Genomic DNA, 21,210 nt, shown 5'->3' on the forward strand with positions numbered 1-21,210 from the left:
GGAGGGACAGAGAGAGTGAGAGACGGAGAGAGGGACAGAGAGAGACAGAGATACACATTCAAACAGGTGACCTCTAACTTGACATCTGATGGATAAACCTGAGCCATAAACAAGGACAGCGGCTGGGAGGTCTGCTTCTATAATTATCAGAGTGGAATAAAAGAACTGAGTCTGGATGAGGCGTGCTCTGATTGATGTAGTTTACCTGTGCAGGTTATCACCAGGTCCATCTGACGAATGACTTCATTCAGCTTCACCACCCTGAACCCATCCATGCTGCATACACAGGAAGATTTGTCGGAAAAAGTAGCCAAAAATAACTAAAACACATCTTTTTTTTTAAAGGCGTGGATACATTAGACTGTAGGCAAGTTCCAGCCACTCACCAGCCCTGCAGGGCGCAGATGGGGTCTATCTCTGTGATGCAGACGATGGCTCCCAGGGCCTTCAGAGCAGAACAGCAACCCTTCCCCACCTACAGGACAGAGAACAGCCCAGTACAGCACTCTTAAAATCCATGTTGAAATGCCAAACATTCAACTTTTGAATCTAAGGTGTCAGCTAACAGTCATCAGAGTAAAGAATCAGAAAGACTGTACCTCTCCGTAACCACACACCACCACCTGTTTCCCCCCAAACATCACATCAGTGGTCCTCTTCAAACTACAGCAAGCAGAGAAAGTAACAACTACAAATCAGACATGATCCATTTAGAAATTACAAACAAAAAGCATCACACACTTTATGTGAGAAAAACATTTGATATTAGTGTTTAAAAAAAGGGTCCCACCCGTCCAGGATGGACTCTCTGCAGCAGTAGTTCCTGTACACTATTCTACATGACAACTCCTCCTCACCCGTCCAGGATGGACTCTCTGCAGCAGTAGTTCCTGTACACTATTCTACATGACAACTCCTCCTCACCCGTCCAGGATGGACTCTCTGGAGCAGTAGTTACTGTACTATATTCTACATGACAACTCCTCCTCACCCGTCCAGGATGGACTCTCTGGAGCAGTAGTTCCTGTACTATATTCTACATGACAACTCCTCCTCACCCGTCCAGGATGGACTCTCTGGAGCAGTAGTTACTGTACTCTATTCTACATGACAACTCCTCCTCACCCGTCCAGGATGGACTCTCTGCAGTAGTTACTGTACTATATTCTACATGACAACTCCTCCTCACCCGTCCAGGATGGACTCTCTGCAGTAGTTCCTGTACTATATTCTACATGACAACTCCTCCTCACCCGTCCAGGATGGACTCTCTGCAGTAGTTACTGTACTATATTCTACATGACAACTCCTCCTCACCCGTCCAGGATGGACTCTCTGGAGCAGTAGTTACTGTACTATATTCTACATGACAACTCCTCCTCACCCGTCCAGGATGGACTCTCTGCAGCAGTAGTTCCTGTACTCTATTCTACATGACAACTCCTCCTCACCCGTCCAGGATGGACTCTCTGGAGCAGTAGTTACTGTACTATATTCTACATGACAACTCCTCCTCACCCGTCCAGGATGGACTCTCTGCAGTAGTAGTTCCTGTACTATATTCTACATGACAACTCCTCCTCACCCGTCCAGGATGGACTCTCTGGAGCAGTAGTTCCTGTACTATATTCTACATGACAACTCCTCCTCACCCGTCCAGGATGGACTCTCTGGAGCAGTAGTTCCTGTACTATATTCTACATGACAACTCCTCCTCACCCGTCCAGGATGGACTCTCTGCAGTAGTAGTTCCTGTACTATATTCTACATGACAACTCCTCCTCACCCGTCCAGGATGGACTCTCTGCAGTAGTAGTTCCTGTACTATATTATACATGACAACTCCTCCTCACCCGTCCAGGATGGACTCTCTGCAGTAGTAGTTCCTGTACTATATTCTACATGACAACTCCTCCTCACCCGTCCAGGATGGACTCTCTGGAGCAGTAGTTCCTGTACTATATTCTACATGACAACTCCTCCTCACCCGTCCAGGATGGACTCTCTGGAGCAGTAGTTACTGTACTATATTCTACATGACAACTCCTCCTCACCCGTCCAGGATGGACTCTCTGGAGCAGTAGTTACTGTACTCTATTCTACATGACAACTCCTCCTCACCCGTCCAGGATGGACTCTCTGCAGTAGTTACTGTACTATATTCTACATGACAACTCCTCCTCACCCATCCAGGATGGACTCTCTGGAGCAGTAGTTACTGTACTATATTCTACATGACAACTCCTCCTCACCCGTCCAGGATGGACTCTCTGCAGCAGTAGTTCCTGTACTCTATTCTACATGACAACTCCTCCTCACCCGTCCAGGATGGACTCTCTGCAGCAGTAGTTCCTGTACACTATTCTACATGACAACTCCTCCTCACCCGTCCAGGATGGACTCTCTGGAGCAGTAGTTACTGTACTCTATTCTACATGACAACTCCTCCTCACCCGTCCAGGATGGACTCTCTGCAGTAGTTACTGTACTATATTCTACATGACAACTCCTCCTCACCCGTCCAGGATGGACTCTCTGCAGTAGTTCCTGTACTATATTCTACATGACAACTCCTCCTCACCCGTCCAGGATGGACTCTCTGCAGTAGTTACTGTACTATATTCTACATGACAACTCCTCCTCACCCGTCCAGGATGGACTCTCTGGAGCAGTAGTTACTGTACTATATTCTACATGACAACTCCTCCTCACCCGTCCAGGATGGACTCTCTGGAGCAGTAGTTACTGTACTCTATTCTACATGACAACTCCTCCTCACCCGTCCAGGATGGACTCTCTGCAGTAGTTACTGTACTATATTCTACATGACAACTCCTCCTCACCCGTCCAGGATGGACTCTCTGCAGTAGTTCCTGTACTATATTCTACATGACAACTCCTCCTCACCCGTCCAGGATGGACTCTCTGCAGTAGTTACTGTACTATATTCTACATGACAACTCCTCCTCACCCGTCCAGGATGGACTCTCTGCAGCAGTAGTTCCTGTACTATATTCTACATGACAACTCCTCCTCACCCGTCCAGGATGGACTCTCTGCAGCAGTAGTTCCTGTACTCTATTCTACATGACAACTCCTCCTCACCCGTCCAGGATGGACTCTCTGGAGCAGTAGTTACTGTACTATATTCTACATGACAACTCCTCCTCACCCGTCCAGGATGGACTCTCTGCAGTAGTAGTTCCTGTACTATATTCTACATGACAACTCCTCCTCACCCGTCCAGGATGGACTCTCTGGAGCAGTAGTTCCTGTACTATATTCTACATGACAACTCCTCCTCACCCGTCCAGGATGGACTCTCTGGAGCAGTAGTTCCTGTACTATATTCTACATGACAACTCCTCCTCACCCGTCCAGGATGGACTCTCTGCAGCAGTAGTTCCTGTACTATATTCTACATGACAACTCCTCCTCACCCGTCCAGGATGGACTCTCTGGAGCAGTAGTTCCTGTACTATATTCTACATGACAACTCCTCCTCACCCGTCCAGGATGGACTCTCTGCAGTAGTTGTTCCTGTACTATATTCTACATGACAACTCCTCCTCACCCGTCCAGGATGGACTCTCTGGAGCAGTAGTTCCTGTACTATATTCTACATGACAACTCCTCCTCACCCGTCCAGGATGGACTCTCTGGAGCAGTAGTTACTGTACTATATTCTACATGACAACTCCTCCTCACCCGTCCAGGATGGACTCTCTGCAGCAGTAGTTCCTGTACTCTATTCTACATGACAACTCCTCCTCACCCATCCAGGATGGACTCTCTGGAGCAGTAGTTACTGTACTATATTCTACATGACAACTCCTCCTCACCCGTCCAGGATGGACTCTCTGCAGCAGTAGTTCCTGTACTCTATTCTACATGACAACTCCTCCTCACCCGTCCAGGATGGACTCTCTGGAGCAGTAGTTACTGTACTATATTCTACATGACAACTCCTCCTCACCCGTCCAGGATGGACTCTCTGCAGTAGTAGTTCCTGTACTATATTCTACATGACAACTCCTCCTCACCCGTCCAGGATGGACTCTCTGGAGCAGTAGTTCCTGTACTATATTCTACATGACAACTCCTCCTCACCCGTCCAGGATGGACTCTCTGGAGCAGTAGTTCCTGTACTATATTCTACATGACAACTCCTCCTCACCCGTCCAGGATGGACTCTCTGCAGCAGTAGTTCCTGTACTATATTCTACATGACAACTCCTCCTCACCCGTCCAGGATGGACTCTCTGCAGCAGTAGAGGTTGTCAAACTTCTGCTTGGTAACAGAGTCGTTCACATTCATGGCCGGGACACACAGCTTGCCTGCCTTGGACAGCTGGTACAACCTGAGAGTAAAGGATGAAAGTTTTCTTTGAGCCACAGACTAACAGAGGATCAACCGGACCAATCCCACAGACTAACAGGGGATCAACCGGACCAATCCCACAGACTAACAGGGGATCAACCGGACCAATCCCAGAGACGTCTCTCCTTGCTGTGGATGTATGTGACCAATTTTTCAGGAAAGCTCTTTCTCACCTGTGGACTCCAGTGACACTCTCCTCCACGATGCCCTGTGCCTTCTTGAACACGCTGGGGTGCTTCTTATAAACCCAGTGGGTCAGATCCCCTCCGTCATCCAAGATCTACAGTAACACAAACACAGGAAGAGCAATGGTAGCAGAGCAGACAGTGGACTCAAACAATAGAGACATCTGTTGCATTAAGTCTGTATATTAAATAGAGACATCTGCTGCATTAAGTCTGTATACTAAATAGAGACATCTGCTGCATTAAGTCTGTATACTAAATAGAGACATCTGCTGCATTAAGTCTGTATATTAAATAGAGACATCTGCTGCATTAAGTCTGTATATTAAATAGAGACATCTGCTGCATTAAGTCTGCATATTAAATAGAGACATCTGCTGCATTAAGTCTGTATACTAAATAGAGACATCTGCTGCATTAAGTCTGTATACTAAATAGAGACATCTGCTGCATTAAGTCTGTATACTAAATAGAGACATCTGCTGCATTAAGTCTGTATACTAAATAGAGACATCTGCTGCATTAAGTCTGTATACTAAATAGAGACATCTGCTGCATTAAGTCTGTATACTAAATAGAGACATCTGCTACATTAAGTCTGTATATTAAATAGAGACATCTGCTGCATTAAGTCTGTATACTAAATAGAGACATCTGCTACATTAAGTCTGTATATTAAATAGAGACATCTGCTGCATTAAGTCTGTATACTAAATAGAGACATCTGCTGCATTAAGTCTGCATATTAAATAGAGACATCTGCTGCATTAAGTCTGTATACTAAATAGAGACATCTGCTACATTAAGTCTGTATACTAAATAGAGACATCTGCTGCATTAAGTCTGTATACTAAATAGAGACATCTGCTGCATTAAGTCTGCATATTAAATAGAGACATCTGCTGCATTAAGTCTGCATATTAAATAGAGACATCTGCTGCATTAAGTCTGCATATTAAATAGAGACATCTGCTGCATTAAGTCTGTATACTAAATAGAGACATCTGCTGCATTAAGTCTGTATACTAAATAGAGACATCTGCTGCATTAAGTCTGTATACTAAATAGAGACATCTGCTGCATTAAGTCTGTATACTAAATAGAGACATCTGCTGCATTAAGTCTGTATACTAAATAGAGACATCTGCTGCATTAAGTCTGTATATTAAATAGAGACATCTGCTGCATTAAGTCTGCACACTAAATAGAGACATCTGCTGCATTAAGTCTGCATATTAAATAGAGACATCTGCTGCATTAAGTCTGCATATTAAATAGAGACATCTGCTGCATTAAGTCTGCATATTAAATAGAGACATCTGCTGCATTAAGTCTGTATACTAAATAGAGACATCTGCTGCATTAAGTCTGTATATTAAATAGAGACATCTGCTGCATTAAGTCTGCACACTAAATAGAGACATCTGCTGCATTAAGTCTGCATATTAAATAGAGACATCTGCTGCATTAAGTCTGCACAATAAATAGAGACATCTGCTGCATTAAGTCTGCATATTAAATAGAGACATCTGCTGCATTAAGTCTGCATATTAAATAGAGACATCTGCTGCATTAAGTCTGTATACTAAATAGAGACATCTGCTGCATTAAGTCTGTATACTAAATAGAGACATCTGCTGCATTAAGTCTGTATACTAAATAGAGACATCTGCTGCATTAAGTCTGTATACTAAATAGAGACATCTGCTGCATTAAGTCTGTATACTAAATAGAGACATCTGCTGCATTAAGTCTGTATACTAAATAGAGACATCTGCTGCATTAAGTCTGTATACTAAATAGAGACATCTGCTACATTAAGTCTGTATACTAAATAGAGACATCTGCTGCATTAAGTCTGTATATTAAATAGAGACATCTGCTGCATTAAGTCTGTATACTAAATAGAGACATCTGCTGCATTAAGTCTGTATATTAAATAGAGACATCTGCTGCATTAAGTCTGTATACTAAATAGAGACATCTGCTGCATTAAGTCTGTATACTAAATAGAGACATCTGCTGCATTAAGTCTGTATATTAAATAGAGACATCTGCTGCATTAAGTCTGTATACTAAATAGAGACATCTGCTGCATTAAGTCTATATACTAAATAGAGACATCTGCTGCATTAAGTCTGTATATTAAATAGAGACATCTGCTGCATTAAGTCTGTATATTAAATGTTACGGTGAGTGAATGAGGACCCAAAAGCGAACTAACTTAAACAGAGCTTCTTTAATAACCAAACTGTGGTAGGCTCAGATAGACCGGCAGATTCCGACAGGACAGGACAAGGTTACAGCAAACATGACGATAGTCTGGCTCAGGCATGAAACACAACAAACAAGAATCCGACAAGGACAGGAACAAAAACAGAGAGAGATATAGGGGACTAATCGGAGGGAAAAAGGGAACAGGTGGGAAAAGGGGTGACGAGGTGGTTAGGAGGAGACAAGGCACAGCTGGGGGAAAGAGGGGGAGAAAAGGTAACCTAACAACGACCAGCAGAGGGAGACAGGGTGAAGGGAAAGGACAGAGACAAGACACAACATGACAGTACATGACATTAAATAGAGACATCTGCTGCATTAAGTCTGTATACTAAATAGAGACATCTGCTGCATTAAGTCTGTATACTAAATAGAGACATCTGCTGCATTAAGTCTGTATACTAAATAGAGACATCTGCTACATTAAGTCTGTATATTAAATAGAGACATCTGCTGCATTAAGTCTGCATATTAAATAGAGACATCTGCTACATTAAGTCTGTATACTAAATAGAGACATCTGCTGCATTAAGTCTGTATACTAAATAGAGACATCTGCTACATTAAGTCTGTATATTAAATAGAGACATCTGCTGCATTAAGTCTGTATACTAAATAGAGACATCTGCTACATTAAGTCTGTATATTAAATAGAGACATCTGCTGCATTAAGTCTGTATACTAAATAGAGACATCTGCTACATTAAGTCTGTATACTAAATAGAGACATCTGCTGCATTAAGTCTGTATACTAAATAGAGACATCTGCTGCATTAAGTCTGCATATTAAATAGAGACATCTGCTGCATTAAGTCTGTATACTAAATAGAGACATCTGCTGCATTAAGGCTGTATACTAAATAGAGACATCTGCTGCATTAAGTCTGTATACTAAATAGAGACATCTGCTGCATTAAGTCTGTATACTAAATAGAGACATCTGCTGCATTAAGTCTGTATACTAAATAGAGACATCTGCTGCATTAAGTCTGCATATTAAATAGAGACATCTGCTGCATTAAGTCTGTATACTAAATAGAGACATCTGCTGCATTAAGTCTGTATACTAAATAGAGACATCTGCTGCATTAAGTCTGTATACTAAATAGAGACATCTGCTGCATTAAGTCTGTATACTAAATAGAGACATCTGCTGCATTAAGTCTGTATACTAAATAGAGACATCTGCTGCATTAAGTCTGTATACTAAATAGAGACATCTGCTGCATTAAGTCTGTATACTAAATAGAGACATCTGCTGCATTAAGTCTGTATACTAAATAGAGACATCTGCTGCATTAAGTCTGTATACTAAATAGAGACATCTGCTGCATTAAGTCTGTATATTAAATAGAGACATCTGCTGCATTAAGTCTGTATACTAAATAGAGACATCTGCTGCATTAAGTCTGTATACTAAATAGAGACATCTGCTGCATTAAGTCTGCATATTAAATAGAGACATCTGCTGCATTAAGTCTGTATACTAAATAGAGACATCTGCTGCATTAAGGCTGCATATTAAATAAGGTCGGAAGATAAGTGACGGATGGAAACAGAAGCCTCCACAACTACAGTAAAGCAATTTCAATCATTTCAAATCAATCAAAAATAAGCCTTTACAACGTGTGAGAGTGTCACTACACGACAGAGGTCAAGTACATTATTAGGGGATGGTTTAGTATTTAGGTACCATGTTGGCCTGCCAGCCTTCCGTGTTGACACAGCGGTCGATGCACCACCAAAAGTCATCCTCTGACTCGCCCTTCCACGCAAACACAGGCACACCTGTAGGGGAGAGGAGAGAGAGGGGGAGGCTAGCACTTATTATGGCTGGGAGAGAGAGAGAGAGAGAGAGAGGGGGAGGCTAGCACTTATTATGGCTGGGAGAGAGAGAGAGGGGGGGGGGGTAGCACTTATTATGGCTGGGAGAGAGAGAGAGAGAGAGAGAGAGAGAGAGAGAGAGAGAGAGAGAGAGAGAGAGAGAGAGAGAGAGAGAGAGAGAGAGAGAGAGAGAGAGAGAGAGAGAGAGAGAGAGAGAGAGAGAGAGAGAGAGAGAGAGAGAGAGAGAGAGAGAGAGAGAGAGAGAGAGAGAGATGGGAGAGAGAGAGGGAGAGAGAGGAGGAGGCTGGCACTTATTTTGGCTGGGAGAGAGAGAGGGATAGAGAGCGAGAGAGAGAGGAGAGAGAGGGGGAGGCTAGCACTTATTATGGCTGGGAGAGAGAGAGGGATAAAGAGCGAGAGAGAGAGAGAGAGAGGGGGAGGCTAGCACTTATTATGGCTGGGAGAGAGAGAGGGATAGAAGGAGAGAGAGAGAGAGGGAGGCTAGCACTTATTATGGCTGGGAGAGAGAGAGGGATAGAAGGAGAGAGAGAGAGAGAGAGAGGGAAGGAAGGAAAGAGAGGGAAGGAAGGGGAGAGGGAGAGTGCCATCACAGCAGCAAGATTTGTGACCTGTTGCCACAAGAAAAGGGCAACTATTAAAGAACAAACACCATTGTAAATACAACCCATATTTCTGTTGATTTATTTTCCCATTTGTACTTTAACTATTCACTGTATATAATATGACATTTGAAATGTCTCTATTATTCGGAGAACTTGTGTGAGTGTAATATTTACTGTTCACTTTTTAATGTTTATTTCACTTTATTTTATTATCTATTTCACTTGCTTTGGCAATCTAAACATACGTTTCCCATGCCAATAAAGCCCCTTGAATTGAATTGAGAGAGAAAGAGGGGGAGGGTAGAGAGGGAAAGAGAGGGGGAGGGTAGAGAGAGAGGGAGGTAGAGGATGGGTGAGAGGGAAAGAGAGAGGTAGAGGAAGGGTGAGAGAGAGGGAAGGGGCGAGACAGACAGAAAGAAAGAGAGGACAGTATTATAAGTTCTCACCAGTCTCTGCCAGGGCAGCAGCCACCTCGTTCTGAGTAGAGTAGATGTTACAGGCTGTCCAACGACACTGAGCTCCAAGAGCTACCAGGGTCTCTATCAGAACCTGAGGGGGGAAATACACAAATACACTAGTATTTATTAGGAACCCTGCCAAGGCAGCAGCTACTCTTCCTGGGGTTAATTATGGATCCCCATTAGTTCCTGCCAAGGCAGCAGCTACTCATCCTGGGGTTAATTATGGATCCCCATTAGTTCCTGCCAAGGCAGCAGCTACTATTCCTGGGTTTATTATGGATCCCCATTAGTTCCTGCCAAGGCAGCAGCTACTCTTCCTGGGTTTATTATGGATCCCCATTAGTTCCTGCCAAGGCAGCAGCTACTCTTCCTGGGGTTTATTATGGATCCCCATTAGTTCCTGCCAAGGCAGCAGCTACTCTTCCTGGGTTTATTATGGATCCCCATTAGTTCCTGCCAAGGCAGCAGCTACTCTTCCTGGGGTTTATTATGGATCCCCATTAGTTCCTGCCAAAGCAGCAGCTACTCTTCCTGGGGTTTATTATGGATCCCCATTAGTTCCTGCCAAGGCAGCAGCTACTCTTCCTGGGGTTAATTATGGATCCCCATTAGTTCCTGCCAAGGCAGCAGCTACTCTTCCTGGGGTTTATTATGGATCCCCATCAGTTCCTGCCAAGGCAGCAGCTACTCTTCCTGGGGTTAATTATGGATCCCCATTAGTTCCTGCCAAGGCAGCAGCTACTCTTCCTGGGGTTTATTATGGATCCCCATTAGTTCCTGCCAAGGCAGCAGCTACTCTTCCTGGGGTTTATTATGGATCCCCATTAGTTCCTGCCAAGGCAGCAGCTACTCTTCCTGGAGTTTATGAAGGATCCCATTTAGTCCCTGCAAAGGCAGCAGCTACTCTTCCTGGAGTTTATGAAGGATCCCATTTAGTCCCTGCCAAGGCAGCAGCTACTCTTCCTGGAGTTTATGAAGGATCCCATTTAGTCCCTGCCAAGGCAGCAGCTACTCTTCCTGGAGTTTATGAAGGATCCCATTTAGTCCCTGCCAAGGCAGCAGCTACTCTTCCTGGAGTTTATGAAGGATCCAATTTAGTCCCTGCCAAGGCAGCAGCTACTCTTCCTGGGGTCCAAACAGGACAACAAAACAACAACAGCCTACATCATAAATAAAATATTACTCACATTATTACCATTTTTACAAAATAAGCACATACACTAACACACATAAAATACATTCATGTCAAGTAATCTAAACAAGACCCAACAATCATGCTGCTATTTCAGGAGTCAAGTGCCAAATGTTTTGTTCATGAAAACTGGATGTCTGATCAAGTAGACTAGACTACCAGGAAAGCCAAAGACAGTATAAGGTAAGATGTTGTACGGTAGAGAGGTATTCTCTAAATCTAAGATGTTGTACGGTAGAGAGGTATTCTCTAAATCTAAGATGTTGTACGGTAGAGAGGTATTCTCTAAATCTAAGATGTTGTACGGTAGAGAGGTATTCTCTAAATCTAAGATGTTGTACGGTAGAGAGGTATTCTCTAAATCTAAGATGTTGTACGGTAGAGAGGTATTCTCTAAATCTAAGATGTTGTACGGTAGAGAGGTATTCTCTAAATCTAAGATGTTGTACGGTAGAGAGGTATTCTCTAAATCTAAGATGTTGTACGGTAGAGGGGTATTCTCTAAATCTAAGATGTTGTACGGTAGAGGGGTATTCTCTAAATCTAAGATGTTGTACGGTAGAGAGGTATTCTCTAAATCTAAGATGTTGTACGGTAGAGAGGTATTCTCTAAATCTAAGATGTTGTACGGTAGAGAGGTATTCTCTAAATCTAAGATGTTGTACGGTAGAGAGGTATTCTCTAAATCTAAGATGTTGTACGGTAGAGGGGTATTCTCTAAATCTAAGATGTTGTACGGTAGAGAGATATTCTCTAAATCTAAGATGTTGTACGGTAGAGAGGTATTCTCTAAATCTAAGATGTTGTACGGTAGAGAGGTATTCTCTAAATCTAAGATGTTGTACGGTAGAGAGGTATTCTCTAAATCTAAGATGTTGTACGGTAGAGAGGTATTCTCTAAATCTAAGATGTTGTACGGTAGAGAGGTATTCTCTAAATCTAAGATGTTGTACGGTAGAGAGGTATTCTCTAAATCTAAGATGTTGTACGGTAGAGGGGTATTCTCTAAATCTAAGATGTTGTACGGTAGGTAGAGGGGTATTCTCTAAATCTAAGATGTTGTACGGTAGAGAGGTATTCTCTAAATCTAAGATGTTGTACGGTAGAGAGGTATTCTCTAAATCTAAGATGTTGTACGGTAGAGAGATATTCTCTAAATCTAAGATGTTGTACGGTAGGTAGAGGGGTATTCTCTAAATCTAAGATGTTGTACGGTAGAGAGGTATTCTCTAAATCTAAGATGTTGTACGGTAGAGAGGTATTCTCTAAATCTAAGATGTTGTACGGTAGAGAGGTATTCTCTAAATCTAAGATGTTGTACGGTAGAGAGGTATTCTCTAAATCTAAGATGTTGTACGGTAGAGGGGTATTCTCTAAATCTAAGATGTTGTACGGTAGAGAGGTATTCTCTAAATCTAAGATGTTGTACGGTAGAGAGGTATTCTCTAAATCTAAGATGTTGTACGGTAGAGAGGTATTCTCTAAATCTAAGATGTTGTACGGTAGAGAGGTATTCTCTAAATCTAAGATGTTGTACGGTAGAGAGGTATTCTCTAAATCTAAGATGTTGTACGGTAGAGAGGTATTCTCTAAATCTAAGATGTTGTACGGTAGGTAGAGAGGTATTCTCTAAATCTAAGATGTTGTACGGTAGAGAGGTATTCTCTAAATCTAAGATGTTGTACGGTAGAGGGGTATTCTCTAAATCTAAGATGTTGTACGGTAGAGAGGTATTCTCTAAATCTAAGATGTTGTACGGTAGAGAGGTATTCTCTAAATCTAAGATGTTGTACGGTAGAGAGGTATTCTCTAAATCTAAGATGTTGTACGGTAGGTAGAGGGGTATTCTCTAAATCTAAGATGTTGTACGGTAGAGAGGTATTCTCTAAATCTAAGATGTTGTACGGTAGAGAGGTATTCTCTAAATCTAAGATGTTGTACGGTAGAGAGATATTCTCTAAATCTAAGATGTTGTACGGTAGAGGGGTATTCTCTAAATCTAAGATGTTGTACGGTAGAGGGGTATTCTCTAAATCTAAGATGTTGTACGGTAGAGGGGTATTCTCTAAATCTAAGATGTTGTACGGTAGAGAGGTATTCTCTAAATCTAAGATGTTGTACGGTAGAGAGGTATTCTCTAAATCTAAGATGTTGTACGGTAGAGAGGTATTCTCTAAATCTAAGATGTTGTACGGTAGAGAGGTATTCTCTAAATCTAAGATGTTGTACGGTAGAGAGGTATTCTCTAAATCTAAGATGTTGTACGGTAGAGAGGTATTCTCTAAATCTAAGATGTTGTACGGTAGAGAGGTATTCTCTAAATCTAAGATGTTGTACGGTAGAGAGGTATTCTCTAAATCTAAGATGTTGTACGGTAGAGAGGTATTCTCTAAATCTAAGATGTTGTACGGTAGAGAGGTATTCTCTAAATCTAAGATGTTGTACGGTAGAGAGATATTCTCTAAATCTAAGATGTTGTACGGTAGAGAGGTATTCTCTAAATCTAAGATGTTGTACGGTAGAGAGGTATTCTCTAAATCTAAGATGTTGTACGGTAGAGAGGTATTCTCTAAATCTAAGATGTTGTACGGTAGAGAGGTATTCTCTAAATCTAAGATGTTGTACGGTAGAGAGGTATTCTCTAAATCTAAGATGTTGTACGGTAGAGAGGTATTCTCTAAATCTAAGATGTTGTACGGTAGAGAGGTATTCTCTAAATCTAAGATGTTGTACGGTAGAGAGATATTCTCTAAATCTAAGATGTTGTACGGTAGAGAGGTATTCTCTAAATCTAAGATGTTGTACGGTAGAGAGGTATTCTCTAAATCTAAGATGTTGTACGGTAGAGAGGTATTCTCTAAATCTAAGATGTTGTACGGTAGAGAGGTATTCTCTAAATCTAAGATGTTGTACGGTAGAGAGGTATTCTCTAAATCTAAGATGTTGTACGGTAGAGAGGTATTCTCTAAATCTAAGATGTTGTACGGTAGAGAGGTATTCTCTAAATCTAAGATGTTGTACGGTAGAGAGATATTCTCTAAATCTAAGATGTTGTACGGTAGAGAGGTATTCTCTAAATCTAAGATGTTGTACGGTAGAGAGGTATTCTCTAAATCTAAGATGTTGTACGGTAGAGAGGTATTCTCTAAATCTAAGATGTTGTACGGTAGGTAGAGAGGTATTCTCTAAATCTAAGATGTTGTACGGTAGAGAGATATTCTCTAAATCTAAGATGTTGTACGGTAGAGAGGTATTCTCTAAATCTAAGATGTTGTACGGTAGAGAGGTATTCTCTAAATCTAAGATGTTGTACGGTAGAGGGGTATTCTTTAAATCTAAGATGAAGTATGGTGTGGTATGATTGTATAGTGTTACCAACTATTTTTCAGTGAGATCCACTTTTGGTTTCTTGAAGTCGGTTTCTAGAAGTCACTAGATGTTTTGCCGTTGCGACCTCACATCACCAATTTCCCTTGCTGCTGTGACTTCTGTTAAACAGACAGCTTCTCCCACTCTTCTGTGGTGCAGAATTCAGTGAGAAAAGTCGCTAAATGCCATCAAAACCACTGAAACTCTTGGTGGCAAAACTCCCCAAAGGCAGCCTGAAAAGTAGCTGAATTTGTCGCTAGCCTCTTTTACCAATAAAAGTCGCTGGAGGGGGTCTGAAAACTGGCTAAGTTGCCAAGTTGGCAACATTGGGTGGAGGAGAGAGCAAGTTGACGTACTGCAGTCTGAGCTGTTATGTGGGTGCAGCCCACTATCTTCGCCCCAGCTAGAGGCTTCTCCCCCTGGGCTCTCTTCCTCAGCGAGATCAGGGCGGACATATCTGTGCGGAGAGGAGGAGGGGGGGCGTGCGGAGAGGAGGAGAGATAAAAAAAAAAAAAGGGGGAGAGAGAGAGAGAGAGGGGGTGAGATAGTGAGAGTCAGAATGAAAGGATTTGGGAGAGTACACCAGTGAACGAGAGAGGCAGGAATATGAAGATAGATTTATCATAATATTGAAAAAGAGAGGCCAGTGAGACAGTAAAACCCACAAGATCACCTCCATATTGCCTGCAGGTTGAAAGTTACTCAAGTAAGAGTGCAAGTCACCCATTCAAATAATACTTGAGTAAAAAAAGTCTAAAAGTATTTGGTTCTAAATATACTTACGTTTTTTTAAAATGTATGGATAGCCACAGGTACACTCCAACAATCAGACATCATATAAAAACGATGCATTTGTGTTTAGTGAGTCCGCCAGATCAGAGGCAGTAGGGAGGACCATGTGTTCTCTTGATAAGTGCATAATTAAATTGGACCATTTTCCTGTCCTGCAGAGCATTAAACATGTACCGAGTACTTTTGGGTATCAGGGAAAATGTATGGAGCAAAAAATACATTATTTTCTTCAGGAATGTATTGAAGTAAAAGTTGTCCAAAAAAATAAATAGTAAAGTACAGATACCTAAAAAAAACTACTTATGTAGTACTTTAAAGTATTTTTACTTAAGTACTTTACACCACAGCAGGTTAATTAGAGCATTGCTGACAGGAACAGCTGTTGAGACCTAGGCAACGGCTATAGGGTTAGTTAGAGCAGAACTGACAGGAACAGCTGTTGAGACCTAGGCAACGGCTCTAGGGTTAGTTAGAGCAGAACTGACAGGAACAGCTGTTGAGACCTAGGCACTTCGCCTAGATCTGCACAACCATAGAGAGAAAGAGAGGACGGAGAAAGACAGACAGTCAGAGAGAGACACAGAAAGACAGACAGACAGTCAGAGAGAGACACAGAAAGACAGACAGACAGTCAGAGAGAGACACAGAAAGACAGACAGACAGTCAGAGAGAGACACAGAAAGACAGACAGACAGTCAGAGAGAGACACAGACAGCCAGACAGACAGTCAGAGAGAGACACAGACAGACAGACAGTCAGAGAGAGACACAGTCAGAGAGAGACACAGACAGACACAGAGACAGACAGAGGTTCAGACCTGCTCCTGTTTCCCTGGACACCACTGTCTATCTGACACAGGTCCAGTGAGGTCATCACCTGCTTTATGACTTTGATATCAGTCGTTAAAACTCAGCACAGCAGAATAGATGCCATGTGATACGAGTCTGAGCTCCTCTCTATGACCGCTACCTTATAATTACTGTTCCAGAGTCAGTCTGAGCTCCTCTCTATGACCGCTACCTTATAATTACTGATCCAGAGTCAGTCTGAGCTCCTCTCTATAACCGCTACCTTATATTTACTGATCCAGAGTCAGTCTGAGCTCCTCTCTATGACCGCTACCTTATAATTACTGATCCAGAGTCAGTCCTTGACGAGGCGCCAAACACTCTCTGTACCCTCTATCCCCCTGATCCTATGTCAATTCTTTCCACTTGACCCTTTTGACAATACTGAGCCCAGCAGAGCTGTACTGGGCTGGCCTGGTTGCACATCTATCATAGTTGCAATCAGAACGATGCCGGAAAGTGAATGCAAGACCAGTGATTCTGCACCTTGCTCTGCGATCTCGATCTCCCGTCTGCCGAACTCTGCCTGTTTGACGTTCTTAACGCAGAAGTCGCTGCTGCCCTTGGAGTTGGCCTGGGCCTTGTCCCGAGGAGAGGTCTCGTCATCTGAGCTGTCTGAGTAGGACGCAGCTGGACATTGTGTTGAGGGGATAAAGAGTCACAGACACATAATGAAGCCTTTGTTCGTTAAAGGTCACACCTACAGTGTATATCTCTTTGGTCAGAGCTAAGATAGAAGATAGAATTAGACAATCATTAAATATTAACTGAGATCAATAGATCTTCCTCAATGGTATACCAGTCTACAGAAGACAGATCAATAGATCTTCCTCAATGGTATACCAGTCTATAGAAGACAGATCAATAGATCTTCCTCAATTGTAAACCAGTCTATAGAAGACAGATCAATAGATCTTCCTCAATGGTATACCAGTCTATAGAAGACAGATCAATAGATCTTCCTCAATGGTATACCAGTCTACAGAAGACAGATCAATAGATCTTCCTCAATGGTATACCAGTCTATAGAAGACAGATCAATAGATCTTCCTCAATTGTAAACCAGTCTACAGAAGACAGATCAATAGATCTTCCTCAATGGTATACCAGTCTATAGAAGACAGATCAATAGATCTTCCTCAATGGTATACCAGTCTATAGAAGACAGATCAATAGATCTTCCTCAATGGTATACCAGTCTATAGAAGACAGATCAATAGATCTTCCTCAATGGTATACCAGTCTATAGAAGACAGATCAATAGATCTTCCTCAATGGTATACCAGTCTATAGAAGACAGATCAATAGATCTTCCTCAATTGTAAACCAGTCTACAGAAGACAGATCAATAGATCTTCCTCAATGGTATACCAGTCTATAGAAGACAGATCAATAGATCTTCCTCAATTGTAAACCAGTCTACAGAAGACAGATCAATAGATCTTCCTCAATGGTAAACCAGTCTATAGAAGACAGATCAATAGATCTTCCTCAATGGTATACCAGTCTATAGAAGACAGATCAATAGATCTTCCTCAATGGTATACCAGTCTATAGAAGACAGATCAATAGATCTTCCTCAATGGTATACCAGTCTATAGAAGACAGATCAATAGATCTTCCTCAATGGTATACCAGTCTATAGAAGACAGATCAATAGATCTTCCTCAATGGTATACCAGTCTATAGAAGACAGATCAATAGATCTTCCTCAATGGTATACCAGTCTATAGAAGACAGATCAATAGATCTTCCTCAATGGTATACCAGTCTATAGAAGACAGATCAATAGATCTTCCTCAATTGTAAACCAGTCTACAGAAGACAGATCAATAGATCTTCCTCAATGGTATACCAGTCTATAGAAGACAGATCAATAGATCTTCCTCAATTGTAAACCAGTCTACAGAAGACAGATCAATAGATCTTCCTCAATGGTAAACCAGTCTACAGAAGACAGATCAATAGATCTTCCTCAATGGTATACCAGTCTATAGAAGACAGATCAATAGATCTTCCTCAATGGTATACCAGTCTACAGAAGACAGATCAATAGATCTTCCTCAATGGTATACCAGTCTACAGAAGACAGATCAATAGATCTTCCTCAATGGTATACCAGTCTATAGAAGACAGTGGAGTTAGTAGCTTGACATGATCTTCAGTGGAAGGAATTTGGCCACCCTGGTAATCGCCAGCACCTAGCACAGTAGTCATGTGTGTGTGTGTGTGTGTGTGTGTGTATGTGTGTGTGTTAGGCTTCGGCGATAAACCGTTTAAACCATATACCGGGGTATTTCGGTATGATTTTCAAATCCCGTGCTACGTCACTGCTTATAACTCTATCAGTTAAGTATAAACTATAAGACATCTAAGATGTGTCAAATAAATGTTATCCAGCTCTGGGCTCCAGCTACGCATTTGGTTTGCCAACTTGCTTAGCTAAGTGGCTGGATGTCAAGACACAGCAGATACATCTCCTCCTGGATCAAGATCTCTGTTGCCTAAAATGTTTGTTTTTTTTTTTTGTTTTTTTTTTAAATACAAATTTGGTAATACTGTATACACCGGTATGGTACAGAAACGGTATGACGGTACGAACAATCTGGATATCACCCAACTCTAGTGTGTGGTAGCTACCTGAGCTGTAGCTATCTGTGGAGGACTGGGAGATGGAGCGAGACAGGGAGCGCCGGCCGGCCTTAGTGGGGTACTTCTGAAACTCCTGTTTATCCTCCGCAAACTGGATCTGAAGAACAAGAAGAAGAAGTTTGAGGCATGAATTAGTCTTCAGTTGACATTATGGTGGAAACTTTATTCAGTCAGCCTGTAGTGGGTCAGAGGTAATCAGTCAGCCTGTAGTGGGTCAGAGGTAATCAGTCAGCCTGTAGTGGGTCAGAGGTAATCAGTCAGCCTGTAGTGGGTCAGAGATAGTCAGTGAGCCTGTAGTGGGTCAGAGATACTGTAGTCAGTGAGCCTGTAGTGGGTCAGAGGTAATCAGTCAGCCTGTAGTGGGTCAGAGGTAATCAGTCAGCCTGTAGTGGGTCAGAGATAGTCAGTGAGCCTGTAGTGGGTCAGAGATACTGTAGTCAGTGAGCCTGTAGTGGGTCAGAGGTAATCAGTCAGCCTGTAGTGGGTCAGAGATACTGTAGTCAGTCAGTCTGTAGTGGGTCAGAGATACTGTAGTCAGTCAGCCTGTAGTGGGTCAGAGATACTGTAGTCAGTCAGCCTGTAATGGGTCAGAGATACTGTAGTCAGTCAGCCTGTAATGGGTCAGAGATACTGTAGTCAGTCAGCCTGTAGTGGGTTAGAGATACTGTAGTCAGTCAGCCTGTAGTGGGTCAGAGATAGTCAGTGAGTCAGTCTGTAGTGGGTCAGAGATACTGTAGTCAGTCAGCCTGTAGTGGGTTAGAGATACTGTAGTCAGTCAGCCTGTAGTGGGTCAGAGATACTGTAGTCAGTCAGCCTGTAGTGGGTCAGAGATAGTCAGTGAGCCTGTAGTGGGTCAGAGATACTGTAGTCAGTCAGCCTGTAGTGGGTCAGAGATACTGTAGTCAGTCAGCCTGTAATGGGTCAGAGATACTGTAGTCATTTAATCCAAACCTGTTCCTGGAGAGCTACCCTCTGTAGTCATTTAATCCAAACCTGTTCCTGGAGAGCTACCCTCTGTAGGTATTTAATCCAAACCTGTTCCTGGAGAGCTACCCTCTGTAGGTATTTAATCCAAACCTGTTCCTGGAGAGCTACCCTCTGTAGGTATTTAATCCAAACCTGTTCCTGGAGAGATACCCTCTGTAGTCATTTAATCCAAACCTGTTCCTGGAGAGCTACCCTCCTGTAGGTATTTAATCCAAACCTGTTCCTGGAGAGCTACCCTCCTGTAGTTATTTAATCCAAACCTGTTCCTGGAGAGATACCCTCCTGTAGTTATTTAATCCAAACCTGTTCCTGGAGAGCTACCCTCCTGTAGGTATTTAATCCAAACCTGTTCCTGGAGAGCTACCCTCCTGTAGGTATTTAATCCAAACCTGTTCCTGGAGAGCTACCCTCCTGTAGTTATTTAATCCAAACCTGTTCCTGGAGAGATACCCTCCTGTAGGTATTTAATCCAAACCTGTTCCTGGAGAGATACCCTCCTGTAGGTATTTAATCCAAACCTGTTCCTGGAGAGCTACCCTCCTGTAGGTATTTAATCCAAACCTGTTCCTGGAGAGCTACCCTCTGTAGGTATTTAATCCAAACCTGTTCCTGGAGAGCTACCCTCCTGTAGGTATTTAATCCAAACCTGTTCCTGGAGAGCTACCCTCTGTAGGTATTTAATCCAAACCTGTTCCTGGAGAGCTACCCTCTGTAGGTATTTAATCCAGCCCCAGTTTAACTAACCTGATTCAGTTGATTAATCAGATAATTATTAGAATCAGGTGCACTAGATTAAGGTTGTAGTGAAAACCTACAGGACAGTAGCTCTTCAGGAACAGGGTTGGAGTGAAAACCTACAGGACAGTAGCTCTTCGGGAACAGGGTTGGAGTGAAAACCTACAGGACAGTAGCTCTTCAGGAACAGGGTTGGAGTGAAAACCTACAGGACAGTAGCTCTTCGGGAACAGGGTTGGAGTGAAAACATACAGGACAGTAGCTCTTCGGGAACAGGGTTGGAGTGAAAACATACAGGACAGTAGCTCTTCAGGAACAGGGTTGGAGTGAAAACCTACAGGACAGTAGCTCTTCAGGAACAGGGTTGGAGTGAAAACCTACAGGACAGTAGCTCTTCGGGAACAGGGTTGGAGTGAAAACATACAGGACAGTAGCTCTTCGGGAACAGGGTTGGAGTGAAAACCTACAGGACAGTAGCTCTTCAGGAACAGGGTTTTTTGTGTTAAAATTAATGAATTCAAACATTTTGACCCATATACCAATAGGTTCCCTTCTTTGCGAGGCATTGGAAAACCTTGCCAGTCTTTGTGGTTGAAACTTAGTTTGAAATCCACTGTTCGACTTATGTATGTGTGGGGTACAGTTTACCACTATTATCGCACACAGAGTGAGTCCAAGCAACTTATTACATGACTTGTTAATCTAATATTTACTCCCGAATTTATTTAGGCTTTCCATAAAAAAAGGGGATGAATACTTATTAACTCGAGACATTTCAGCTTTAGATGTTTAATTAATTTGTAAAAAATTATAAAAAACATAATTCCACTTTGACATTATGGGGTATTGTGTGAAGGCCAGTAACACAAATTCAAGCTGTACAACAA

General features: G+C 42.4%; 1 protein-coding gene across 2 annotated transcripts in view; it reads right to left on the minus strand.

The window, feature by feature from the left end:
- LOC110532803 (S-adenosylhomocysteine hydrolase-like protein 1) overlaps positions 1-21,210 on the minus strand; it is a 59,141-nt gene that overhangs the window by 9,032 nt on the left and 28,899 nt on the right. For both annotated transcript variants that reach the window (XM_090185418.1, XM_090185420.1), the window contains exons 2-11: positions 18,590-18,698; positions 16,436-16,579; positions 14,666-14,766; positions 9,734-9,836; positions 8,534-8,628; positions 4,555-4,661; positions 4,245-4,361; positions 600-663; positions 387-475; positions 206-276 (exon numbers count right to left, since the gene is read on the minus strand). In XM_090185418.1, coding sequence (XP_090041544.1) covers positions 206-276; positions 387-475; positions 600-663; positions 4,245-4,361; positions 4,555-4,661; positions 8,534-8,628; positions 9,734-9,836; positions 14,666-14,766; positions 16,436-16,579; positions 18,590-18,698 — 1,000 coding nt within the window. The remainder of the gene's footprint in view (positions 1-205; positions 277-386; positions 476-599; positions 664-4,244; positions 4,362-4,554; positions 4,662-8,533; positions 8,629-9,733; positions 9,837-14,665; positions 14,767-16,435; positions 16,580-18,589; positions 18,699-21,210) is intronic.

The sequence above is a fragment of the Oncorhynchus mykiss genome, chromosome 9 (assembly GCF_057628025.1).
Source record: "Oncorhynchus mykiss isolate SJ-2025 chromosome 9, ASM5762802v1, whole genome shotgun sequence".
Classification (NCBI taxonomy): domain Eukaryota; kingdom Metazoa; phylum Chordata; class Actinopteri; order Salmoniformes; family Salmonidae; genus Oncorhynchus; species Oncorhynchus mykiss.